General features: G+C 36.6%; 1 protein-coding gene across 7 annotated transcripts in view; it reads left to right on the forward strand.

The window, feature by feature from the left end:
* Window positions 1–13,615, forward strand: part of PEX5L (peroxisomal biogenesis factor 5 like) — a gene marked incomplete at both ends in the record, with an annotated part of 183,943 nt that overhangs the window by 63,504 nt on the left and 106,824 nt on the right. For 2 of the 7 annotated variants that reach the window (XM_082840546.1, XM_082840542.1), the window contains one exon: window positions 12,092–12,157. The exons of the other annotated variants lie outside the window; for them this stretch is intronic. In XM_082840546.1, coding sequence (XP_082696672.1) covers window positions 12,092–12,157 — 66 coding nt within the window. The remainder of the gene's footprint in view (window positions 1–12,091; window positions 12,158–13,615) is intronic. 7 annotated transcript variants of the gene reach the window in all.

The raw sequence follows: 13,615 nt of genomic DNA on the forward strand, positions 1-13,615 counted from the left end.
ACATGGTATGATACGATTTTTAAATAAAACTATAAACCTTCACAGAATTTCAACTAAAACAAATAAATGAGTAAAATTTTACAATACTAGTTAAAAGAGACCTAAATAGACAATAAGTTCCATAATAGAGAAATCCAAGTTAAATTCTTTCAAAAAGTATCAGTCACTTTCTTTGTTTACTGTGACATAGTTTGTATTATTGTTGTCGTAACTGAAACCACTATGATATTAAAATATCCAAAGTCAAGAAACATATTTCTAAAAACAAAAAAACATATTTCTATTTCCAATTAAATCTTCTCTAAGAAAATAAGCGTGTTTTTTTTTTAAATGTGGGTAAAAATGCAAACAACTTCATTCTCACTTTTCAGAGAAAATGTCAGCTTAACTCTAAGCCTACTGAAAAAATTTTTTTAAGTTGTTGGAAAGGTCAAGCAGAAAAACATATTTCTGGAATTTCTAAATTTTGATGACTTTAATACACAAGTTCTACAACAAAGTATGTTATACTTTTACTGAAATTTAAAATCTCTTAAAAGACATTTGCAGTAAGGTTTTTACTGAAATTTAAAATCTCTTAAAAGACATTTGCAACAAATGTTTATTATAGGTGGAAATAAGACTAGAAAATGAATCTAACATTTTTATTCAGTTGCATAAATTAGCCATGATATAGATATAGATATGGATATAGATATAGTAATAGATAACATATATAATATATATATTTAGGTATGACAGAACATATATGACATACATGTATGTGTCACAACTAAAAGCAACTGTGATCTGTGATGGACTAAGGGAAAAAAACAGGAAGTAAGCCTTTAAAATAACTGATCTTTTATTACTTTGGTGTTGACATTTGAGGAAAAGTGTGTTTAAGTATAAGAAATTAAAAAGAAGTCTTTGTGTTTTTGAGTCTAGTGAAATATTACAAGGTTTCAATTAACCAGAACACTCAGAGCTATTTGAGTGTTGTTATTAATTGAAATTTTTCATTGCATCAAGATTGACCAAAAGGGGAAAAAAAACTTTTTTAGTGGCACATCTTTCTAAAATGTATTAATGCTTCTTTCTGTATTACTAAGTACAATAACACTGTACCTAATTCTTTCTTTGAAGAATGGAGACATTACTGTCCTCAGGGCTATTACTCAGTGCATCTTTCCTTACAGAGTGGTACCCAAATGTAATTGTCAGAGATGGGCTGAATATATACTGACTGTGGGGCATAACTTGGAATCTTTAGTATCCTTCAAATGAGGTTGTTTGTTTGTAAATTATTTTTTTCTTCTAAACATGACATTTTCTGGAAATATTAATTGAGGATACTGTTTAATTAGGTTTTTGTTTTACTATAACTGAACAGATTATAAGTGGCTAAAAGGAAATAGTGTGATATTGTTAATCTGTGGAGGAGGGAAGAGTAATGGTAAATTTTCAGACAAATTTTGATAGATTTAAACCATTTTGAGCTTTCTTCAATTTAGTGTTTAGAGGAATAGCTTAAGTGGAGAATCTAAGACCTTTCATACTTTCTGGGAACCTTTTAAAAGCTTAATAAACTCTGGCATATGTTGATGTGGGAAAAACTAGGATCTTAAAGAAATTAATTTTTTTCTATACACATAATATTTATCTAGAATTAGAATCAATTTCAATCTGTCTAATGAAATATCACTATCATGTAGTTGCTTTTATCTTTGAAACTAATAGATCATAATGTATTATTTAGTAGGTTGAAATAAGTTCAGGCCAGATCTCTTTTAAATGGTAATTTAATCTATTTTGATATATATCTCACATTCAGGAGGAAGAAAATGTAAGAGATAGCAGAGAATCCTTCTTTAGGAGATTGAGAAAAACTTCGTAGGCAATTTAAAATTAATATTATCAAATCACTCTTTTGCCTGTAGTGACTTGGGACATAGATTAAAGACATATTTCCAGTATAGGCGATATAGGCAATCTGCCTAAAGTAGGGTGTAGAAATGACTCAACACCTCCATGAACTCAATGGTCCACCAAATGGTCTGAAGGTTCTAGTCCTTCAGAATTTAGAAACAAGATATGAATGTGATGTCAATTTGTAATTCATCAGACAAACCAGTGAACTCATTAGTAGAAATATGTACTTTTAGAACTGCTAGAAATGTTTTAACACTCTTAAGGTCTTCTATTGTTGAATCCTTTCTTAGACTTTGAAAGTTGAAGGTCATCTTTTTTATTGTGATTATATAACTTTGGTTGAATAGATTTCCTAATATGGCCCTACCATATTAGGGCCCTACCATTGTCAACCCTAGAGCACGTAACACAGTCTGTGAATTCATCAGCAATCTAATGGTACCTTGGAGTTTTGCAACTGCTACCTGAATGAGCCAGATCCAGATTTGCCTTGTTTTTCTATTGTTAGGGGAAGTCCATTAGCTTTTACATTTCATTATAGTGTTGCCTTATCAAATTACTCTTTCAAAATAATAAATAGTTCTTTCAGATACTGTAGACACCCAAATACATATGGAAAATAATTTACTCAGCTAATGGGATTTTGCTGATTTTTAAAATTATTAGTGTATATTGAGTTCTCACTTCTACATGTTGTCGCTAAAATCTCAATTCAAGTTTGGGGACCAACACACAGCTCCTATTGGCACTGGCTGACCACTCCACGCACAATCTTCATCTGAATTTCTTTTAGGTAACACTCCCTGACAAGTAGGTCATAGTCCCTGATGGGATATCACCATAGTGGCCAATTTTGGCCACCTGGGTTCAAAATTTATAATTTTCAATATCCACAAAGTCCTTTTGATCAGATTAGGAATCGCAAAAGGAATTAACTGAGAAGGCTTAAAATAGACCTGTAACTGAATTGTCTTTCGATGTTTCTAAACAATTTATTGAGGTACGAAAGTAAGATTACTTTGTAATCATGGGTAGTTTTTTCATTATTGTATTAGTTTACTAGGGTGTCCATAACAAAGTGCCACAAGCTGGGTGGCTTAAACAACAGAAATTTATTTGCTCACAGTTCTGGAGACTAGAATTCTGAGATCAAGGTGTCAGAAGGATTGGCTTCTTCTGAAGCCTCTCCTTAGCGTATAGATGGCTGTCCTCGTGTCTTCACATAGTCTTCCTTCTATGTCCTAACTTCCTCTTCTTAGAAGAAATCATATTGAATTAGGGCCCACCTTAATACTTCATTTTAACTTAATTATCACCTTAATAAAGACCCTGTCTCCAAATACAGTCACATTCTGAGCTACTGGGTGTTAGGCCTTCAATATATGAATTTTGAGGGGGCACAATTCAGACCATAACAGTTACTAATCTCAACTCATTAGAAACTGGTTTCTCATTACCCCTAGTGGCTAGATTCAGCATCCTGGCCTTGCTTTGGAGCCTTGATTTCTCTGCCTTATAAGTCCTTTTTTTTTTTAACATCTTTATTGGTGTATAGTTGCTTTACAATGGTATGTTAGTTTCTGCTTTATAACAAAGTGAATCAGCTATACAGATACATACATACCCATATCTCCTCCCTCTTGCGTCTCCCTCCCACCCTCCCTATCCCACCCCTCTAGGTGGTCACAAAGCACCGAGCTGATCTCCCTGTGCTATGCGGCTGCTTCCCACTAGCTATCTGTTTTACATTTGGTAGCGTATATATGTCCATGCCACTCTCTCACTTTGTCCCAGCTTACCCTTCCCCCTCTCCATGTCCTCAAGTCTTTATTCCTGTCCTGCCCCTAGGTTCTTCAGAACAATTTTTTTTTTTAGATTCCATATATATGTGTTAACATATGGTATTTGTTTTTCTCTTTCTGACTTACTTCACTCTGTACGACAGACTCTAGGTCCATCCACCTCACTACAAATACCTCAATTTCATTTCTTTTTATGGCTGAGTAATATTCCATTGTATATATGTGCCACATCTTCTTTATCCATTCATCTGTCGATGGACACTTAGGTTGCTTCCATGTCCTGGCTATTGTAAATAGAGCTGCAATGAACATTGTGGTACATGACTCTTTGAATTCTGGTTTTCTCAGGGTATATGCCCATTAGTGGGATTGCTAGGTCGTATGGTTTTGATTTAGGTCATCCCAAGCCTGGTCTCCTATCCATACTGTGACTATTCTCTGCCTCTGTTGCTGTTATTGAAATCTCTTTACTGCTTTCATACCTATTGCTCCTCTTACATTCCATACGGCTTCTAAACTCAAGTTCATTATGGTGGTTTCTGTAATAATCAAAAACTAGAAATAACCCAAATGTCCGTCAATGGTTTAATGGATAAATTGTGGTATGTACTGAAATGATGATGAAATACTATACAGTGGATAGAATGTAATAACTATTGCTACTTACTCCATGGATGAATCTCACAAACATAATATTGTATCTTTTGCTACCTACTTCATAAGGACACTTAGCCCACAGAGTCCATGAGTTCAGCAGTAACCATTCAGAGTCAATTAATATTTATTGAGTACATACCATGTGCCAGGCATTGTGGAAGTGCTTTCATACGTACTTAACTCTCATAAATTTATGAAGTAGAAATATAGTATTTCTACCCTATAGTAAATATAGTATTTCTAATATAGTTTTCATAAGGTAAAATGAAGCCTTAGAGAGAATAATTTATAAAAGAGCTGGGACTTGAAACTCTGGTCTTCTGACTCCAGTCCTGGTATTTGTGCCAGCAGGCCACACCATGCAGTCCTTCTTCCCCTTCCATTGACCATGGAGGCTACACCGGCTCCATTAGCTGTTAATCGCGTGGCCACACAGTGACTGAGGCTCATCACTCCAGTGTCTCTCCATACTTTCCCTAACTTCTCTCCCCAGAGTGAGAAAGACTGTTCATCCTTTTAAGGAACCAGAAGGCATGAGGGAGGATCCAACTCACACACTGCCAATGACCCCCCAGAGGACTATCAATATAAGAAGAGATGCCAGAGTCTGATCCAGAATTTTAGAATAGAAATGCCCAGAGCCTCAGCTTCTCTCTTAGAACTGTTTCAGGGAAGTCAGGCAGGTGGAGTACCTTAGCTGAGACCTTTTTGGCTAGTAGCTTGTGAATTTAGCCTAGTTTCTGTAGTTTAGTTTTCCTAAGTTATATCAACAAAACTGGAGCATTTGGTCACTGGAGAACAAGCTGGTAAAAAACTTGCACCTGCCAGAAAATGAGGAAAGATACAAAGAAGGCTACTGAGTAGTCAGACTCCAAGTCCACAACTCTTATTCATAAATTAGTAATAGAGTTTGCCTGAAACATTCATAAAGGGGAATTCAAGTTCACTAGTTACTAGCCCTCCTCTAGAAGGAAAATGGACACAGTGTATGTATTTTTGAATTTGCTATCTCAAATTCAAAAATTTGGTAACAATATATTTACCACATGTCTTTACATCTACGTGGGCCTCTCACTGTTGCGGCCTCTCCCGTTGCGGAGCACAGGCTCCGGACGCGCAGGCTCAGCGGCCATGGCTCACGGGCCCAGCCGCTCCGTGGCATGTGGGATCTTCCCGGACCGGGGCACGAACCCGTGACCCCTGCATCAGCAGGCGGACTCTCAACCACTGCGCCACCAGGGAAGCCCCACATCTATTTTTTAAAAGAGGTGGGATTCAATTTCTTTGCTCTAAGATAACAATAGTCAATATTGAAAGGCCTCCAATTTGTTAGGGGGATGGAATTCTTTCTTCTGACTTGTTTTTTTACTTGGTAAATAGATTTTACTTACTAGGGGCAAGACATTGGGGGATGCATCTAATCACCGATAAGAAAAAGAGTTTCACCAGTAATCAAATCAATTCAAGGGAACTCTTTCATTGTCTTAACCACATATTTATCTACAGGGATTCTTATTTGTTATATTTTCTTTGCAAAACTTTCCAATCAAGAATATGTGGAAAAGACGGGAGTGATAAAGAAACCGATTTTTTGTACATGGTTCCTCCCAAGTTTCCACACCACTATCCTTCCACATTTTACTATCTTGTATACTATACCACCTTGGCTAATTTCAAGCACTTAGAAACCAGACCTCAATACCTCTTCTCCTAACCCCTCCCAGAAAGAGGCCATGTCTCACCTCTCCCTATGCACCAAACACCACTGATTCAGCAGAATTTCAGCAACTATTTATGCTGGTGATGAATGATTCTCATAACACCTTACTTTCTCTTAAGTGTTGGATATGTATCCATTTGTGCAAGTAAGATACAAGTAGTCTGGAGTATTTGTATTTGGGAGGATATTTTTTGAAAAGAAAAAAATAACAAAGTAATCTTTAGGACTTTGCGTTTTCAGTCTTTTTCCTTTTGCTTAAAAATAACCCCCCTCCCCCAAATGCCTGTTGTGCAAATCATCTGAGGTATTTAACAAGGAATTGAAAATCACAAAAGTAAGCCTCTAATTACCATTGCATTTTTTGGGTTACATATTTCACACAATCATCAAAGGCCTCTCAAACATAAATATATTTATATAAATATAAATAACAAATTTGGGATTTATCATACCAGAAAGGAAAACGTATCATACCAGAAATTAAACATTACTTCTGAATTATTGAATATGTATTATTTATGTCATCCTCAGCGTAAGCCAGACAAGGTCAAAAGAAAACAATTTTTTTAAACCAGACCATTTTAGGTAGCAAAAGTTGCTTCCAGGTGCATAATAGAGAAACTCAATATTAAGGCAAAATAGGTCCCAAGTAATTTAAAGCCACGATAATCAGAGTAAGCCTGATAGTAAAACTTCACTAATTGAGAACTGGTTATAGATAAGTGAACAGTGAGTGACGTGACTTTGACCATTTGTCAGGAAAGCTTGCTAAGCAAACAGAGTAAATATGCCTGGGGACAAGGTGGGAGTGAGATGGGGGAATGTTTAACCTTCTCCAGAGAACAAACAAATGGTAAATTGTGGACAAATGGATCTTGTTAATTAAAAAGAAGTCTTATCTGTCCTTCAGAGCCCATTTTAAGCATCTTTACTTGGTAACATTTTATTAATGTTAATGAAATTTTATTTAGATTTTGAAACAATTTCATTTCTTTAAATGTCTAAGACTTTTTATGTAATTCAAAATCACATTCTGTCAGAGTTGGCCATATTACGTGATTTCAGTACCTTCACGTGAAAAAGGTGTTTAATAGTTACTTGTATTTACTGAGTGAACTTGAGTGTCTATCACTATACCAAATAACGCGAAGTAGTTCAAAAGAATCGAGCACAATCTTTGCTCGCACAAGGTAGTTTCATTGATGAGACAGTCACAGAACATTTTACAAAATAAAGGATTATAACAAGGTCCCTGGGAGGAGCTTAATCTCCAGGCACAACTCAGGAATTTTGGGTACCGGCAATCCTGTTCCTCAAGTGACCCACTGTGACATTAGAGAAAATGACAAGGGGTGCTTTGGGACCAGCTGGTGACTCTGGTCATTGAGGGCTGGTTTTTTTTAAATAAAAGTAGAGATAGAAGTGGACTTAACTTCCTCAAAAGTGCTCCTGGATGGTCAAGGACACACCCTGAGACAGGAGAGACTAAAGAGCTTAGGCCTATTTTCTGAGGGAGAGACCACATTTTAAGAGTCACATCACTTTTACACACCAGTGTTTTCTGCTTCAGGCCTAAATGTTCCAGGTTTTCTGAGGGTGTTTTAAGAACTACAGGATGAAAGCTACTGATTGGGCACCCATTATGATTGGTAAGTACTGTTAGGGGAGACTCCCTGAATGCGAACAAAAATAGTAAGAGCAGCAGTGGTGGTAAGGGGGGCTGTTAGGGCAGGAACAGCTGCTGTGGAGGTGCTGATGAGGTGATGGAAGTAGGGGATGCCGAAATGGACTACCCAGAGTTGAGAGAGAGAGCAGCCCCAGGAACACCACACTGACTATGGAGAAGACACAAACCCAGGGTCACCTTATGCACCAGCACAGTGGACACAGTTCAGAGGGCCCAAGATACTCTTAAGGACCCATAAAATTGTTTTAATTATATCTTTCTTAAAATCAGAACCCCCTAAATGACTATTAAAATAATGTGTAATAATAAATTCAGTCTAGATTATATTTTTCTTGATACAGCTTATCATAAAATACAGTCTTCTACATTTTTTTTATGGAGGAAGGGGCCCATGAAGGCAAAAGTTTGAGGGCCTATAAGAGTCATAAAGACCCCCTACACCAATCATTCAGGCCAAGGACAGTGCGTGTGCATGCGGGGGGTGTGGAATCGCAGCAACTTTCATGTGTGGAGGTTTAGAATTAAAGAGATTGTTATCCACGACTCTCCCATCACCACATACACATACACCACACACAACAAAAAGTGCCAAATAGCACATAACACAAACCGAGGGCATAGGAGTTATATGGTAGAATGTAATTAGAATCAGTCCTCATTCACCTCAGAAGACTTCATTGCAAAAGTGATGGTTTGGAGAGTCATCTGGGAAAAACAATGCTGGAGGGGAAAAAAAGAAAAAAAAAGAGAGGAAGACATGGAGAATCAACAAATCAACTAGATGTCTTCCTTTTAAATGCCGTGTGTCATTATTTTAACTAGAGGCATCAATTTCCTTACTGCAACTTGACTACCCTTATTAAGGAATCAGTAATCATATTATTTCCAGCTATAAAGAGATCACTGAACCAATGGTGAATTCATATGATTTTTCAATTCCTCATATGAATTGCTAGTTAAGAAAAGAGAGCATTCCATCCATGCTTCCCAATTGTTTACATCTAGATCTGTGCTTCCTTCAGGACGTTTAGAACCAAGGATTGATTTAGATTTAGTTCTATTTGTACCACCTTTAAAATTTACAAAACATTCTGTTGGGGGCGGAGATGAGTTAAATGTTACCGTGATAGAACCAGCATGGTTTGAACCCTACTCTACCTTGGAAGAAATCTACAGGAACACACAACTAGGAGAAGACATAATATGGTAGGCAAAGATCGCCACCATTCATGGAACATTGATCTGACATTTTCCCATGTTGAAAGAGAAGTTTGAAGAGAGCATGACACTTATCATGACATTTACCTTCCCCAGTAAAAGAAGGTTATCCTGGCTCTGCACATGAGAGACGAAAATAGCCATCAGAAATTAGCCTTTTTGTGGCCAGTTTCCCGCAGGTGCATGTTAAGTTCAGGGTCTGGAATTTATGAGGTATATAATTTTTCAGCATATGCAATACTGAATATCATTTCATTTCAAACAGTGTTGCTAAAATGATCTAAATGGCAGGTATTTGCTTACATGTATGTATGTATGAAGAAATATATTCAATACATTCACATTTGTAAACTTGATTGTAGCTTGTCTATCCTTAGAACAGTCATCCTAAAAAAACTGTTTAATCTCCAATATTGTAAATATAAAATTTGGGGGGAAAATGCATGAAAATGTTAGGGTTGCTATTTTAACTTTCTTGTTTCTGTTTTTTCTCAATTTTTGGCAATAGCATATATTAATTTTACAATCAGAACAAAAGGAAGACTTATTTAAATTCATATATTAGCTAATTTAGGGTTAGCAGAGATGTCTAGTATTGTAGTCTTTTATTCTTCCCCTAATTTATCTCCGTTTCTTCTGTTTAATATCTTTGATAAAGAGCCTCCGTATTATTGTCGATAGATTAAGAATAATAAAAATAATTTTTAAGTTACAAACTCCATAGTAGCAGTAATAGAATCTGCAACTAGAAAATTGCTTACAAATGGACTGTGTTGCTCTGAAATTACTTATTTTATTTCATGTGTCCAAAATAGATCTCAGGGGCTTCCCTGGTGGTGCAGTGGTTGGGAATCCGCCTGCCAATGCAGGGGACGTGGGTTCGTGCCCCGGTCCGGGAAGATCCCACATGCCGTGGAGCGGCTAAGTCCGTGAGCCATGGCCGCTGAGCCTGCGCGTCCGGAGCCTGTGCTCCACAACGGGAGAGGGCACAACAGTGAGAGGCCCGCAAAAACAACAACAACAACAACAACCAAAATAGATCTCAGGAAAATCCTAGTAAAGGTGGCATTTCATGGCATTGAGTTAGCATTTAATAATAATTGGAGAGACGCTAAAGCTTATAAGCCTATTAAGATCTACAGAACAGAAAAAATTGTGTGTATGTGAAATGTTAGGTTCATTTTCTAAGAAGATAGAAGAAACGAAAACATTTTGTTAGAAATGTGCTCATGAGTGAAGTTATGCATGGCTGATTCGTATTGACCATTGCAGACTAAAGAAAATATTTCTCCAAAATATCTGCTTAGATCCATACTGTGCAATTATACTGAGAAGTGGTTGCTGCCCCAAACTTGGGTGATACCATTGGAAACCCTCCATTAAGGGCAGTTGTTGAGGGCAGAGTGGAAGAGCCCTCCCACCCCTAACAAAGCTGGGTGGAGAGAGAACAGTGTGGTAGAGAAGGAAGCACACAGGCACACAGGTTCCCGTCCGGGCTGAGCTTTGAGGCCTTGGTCAAATCACACCATCTCTGAGCCTCAAAGCCCAAAAATGTCTAGCGAAGACCGTAATACCTATGCCACAGGGCTCTCATTAGATCAAACAAGTAAAAACACGCAAAACACCCAGCAGAGTGCTCAGCACACAGTAACTTCTCTAAATAGGTTAGATCCTTCCCTGTGAGACAGGCCTAGAGCCCACACCTTCTCATCTGAGGATACCTCATAGCTTCACAGCCTGGTATCCAGCCTGAGAAGATCCTGTGACTTGCAATATTTTCTACTCTGTTTCTCATGTTCTATATTTTAAAAAGAAGAAGAAGAAGAAGTGGGCCAAAATTGAGTTTTCTTAATAAATGTTAGTGTCACTTGCTATACTCTGTGTTTCATTCATTTATGCCTGGTGTTATAATAGAAATTAATTAAAAAGATTATTCGCAAGAATTATTATTTGTTAGAAAAGCTACTATTTTATATATTTCATTTGTGAAGAAACAAAATGATAAAAGAATTTTTTAAAAAATCAAAGAATTGGGCTTCCCTGGTGGCACAGTGGTTGAGAGTCCGCCTGCCGATGCAGGGGACACGGGATCGTGTCCTGGTCCGGGAAGATCCCACATGCCGCGGAGCGGCTAGGCCGTGAGCCATGGCCCCTGAGCCTGTGCGTCTGGAGCCTGTGCTCCGCAATGGGAGAGACCACAACAGTGAGAGGCCCGCGTACCGCCAAAAAAAAAAAAAAAATCAAAGAATTTTCTACAGCAAATCACAAAAAAAGAGAGATGTTTCCCTTTATGCTGATACTGTTTTCTAAACAGTCAAAAACATCTCAAGAGATTCAATAAGGAAGTGGGGAAAGGTGATTTTGAAGTATTATTTGAAAAGAAATAGGCTGAAATAATTGCTAGAGGGTGTCATAATGCGATAATCAACTGGTAAAATTTCACTATTCTCTTGTGGCTAGAATGACATATTTAGAAGCATACCGGTTTAATGTAATCTAAATCCATTTATATGCTTGAGTGTGTAGTCAGTGTATATTTCCTTTTTGCTGTCTTCGTGATGTTTCAAATAATAGATTAATATTGACCTTATGGTGTAGTTCTATTTAGAAAATTGAGCTTGAACTATGGATAATTATGTGTATATATTTCTTACAATGTTTTAAGACACTGAATTAAAAAAAAAAAAGCCTGCACAGTTGAATTACTGTCAGCCCTGAAGAGCTGCTGATATGCCAAGTTGTATAGTTTCATGAATTGCCAACTCAGTTATCAGACAGGTTCTGAATTCTAGAAGCATTATCCCACAAGATAAATGGACAAGTCAGAAATGACACAGCTTGATTTTAAGGTACCAGGTGGAGGTGGCAATACAATCTGGGGGAAATCTTGGTTTGATATATGAGTGCATTCACGTGATTTGGCAGTGGTTTTAGACACCATGGAGATGTCACGTGGCCGACCTTCCTGCTCTGTTCTCGGACTATACCACACTTGTGAAACAGTGAGGCTCATGGGGTAATAACTCAAAAGCCAAAAGGCTGTAAAGCAAAAAAGTTGCTAGCAGGCACTAACCTGGGTGTCATGACTCTTTTCAGGTAGTAGGTGTAACCTTGAAGAAAAAGTGGCACTGTCTTCAAAAAAGTGACCTGACCCTGGCTTTGGTGGGTTTTTCTGCAAGAAATAAAAAGCACCGCATGTGTTTATTATACATCCTTTCTAGCTGACCACTGCTTTGTTCTAGAGTTCAGCATGAAAGGACTAATTTTTGTTTTCTTTTGTTTTTGTTTTAGTGAAATGGCATGTCCGTTGCTAATTCTAGCTATTATAGTTGCACATGTGAAAAATACCTATACGTAGTTTATAGATTGGTAGCATTTCAAATAAATGGTATACTGAAATATTGACCAGAAATTTTTTGAGATGCTTATCAATTGATTTTTTTTTCTTAGCCCAAGAAAAGAGTCTGAATCATTATTTTTTAAATTTTACCTTGTAACATTAGATATGTTTTAAAAAATATATTAGGAATTTAAATATAAGCATGCCACTTTGTTTATTGCTATATTATTAAACCTCTTGGAGCATGGAAAGAATTCTTCACAAATGATTTTGCTCTTTTGAAAAAAATAAGCTGCAAAAATATTTGTTAAACTATATATAGTCTGTCAATGAGGGTAGCTTATAAAGGTATACTGAGCTTACACTATGTAATGTTTTATCCAAATAATTTTTATATTTTGAAAAAATGTCAAATAGTTTAAAAGTGCCATAAATCTTTTCCCAGAATTCAGAACTGTATGTATCTCTATTTTAGGAAGATGACCTTGCTTCATTAAAGGAAAAACCTGGATCATTATGCACCCCAATTTGTATGCAGTGAATCACTGTTGCCCTTTATTCTTCCAGAATTCAGTTAATCTAAGGATTGTGCCCATATAAACTTTTCAGAACACATAAGAAAATTACCACTGTTATATCTGATGAATAAAATCTCTAATAGTTGATTTTCTATCATAGAAATATCACATTATCATTCAATAATGCTAGTTTTTAAGTTACAAACCAAAGAAACAAACTTTCAGCATTGTAAAGAGATTCACACATTTTTAAATGTAGTAACTATACAGAAAGTTTTTCTTTGTTCCCATAAATAAAAGCTGACACTCATTACATTTTAGAAAGGCAATGCCTGAAAAAATGGACAATGTTCTGCTTCTTAGAGTCAACCTACCTTTTAAATACTTAAAGCCCTGTGCAAACCAAAGATAATAATGTAATTCTATCCTCTTTAGTTGCATAGAGACTATCAAGATTTATTAACCTCTGGAGTTAATTGTGACCATAGCTCTTAATTCCCTTTCAGACAACGGACCCTCATATGCCCATTTTTGTTTCTTTGCCTATATCTCTGTGTGCTACATTTGTATTTTAAGTAGATTTACAACACAGATATTCACGTGTGCACTTAGTATAAGGTTGTTTTCTCCAGAGAGGCTCTGCCCAGAGACCAAAGAAAATGGAAGGTTTTGTTTTTGAAGTGTTTAAAGATTATTTAATTTTTACATAGTATGAGATGTTGCTAATTGGGTTGGGAAGGTGATATTTTGTTTTTTGTTTTT

Source organism: Leucopleurus acutus (assembly GCF_964270905.1).
Source record: "Leucopleurus acutus genome assembly, chromosome: 5".
Lineage (NCBI taxonomy): Eukaryota > Metazoa > Chordata > Mammalia > Artiodactyla > Delphinidae > Leucopleurus > Leucopleurus acutus.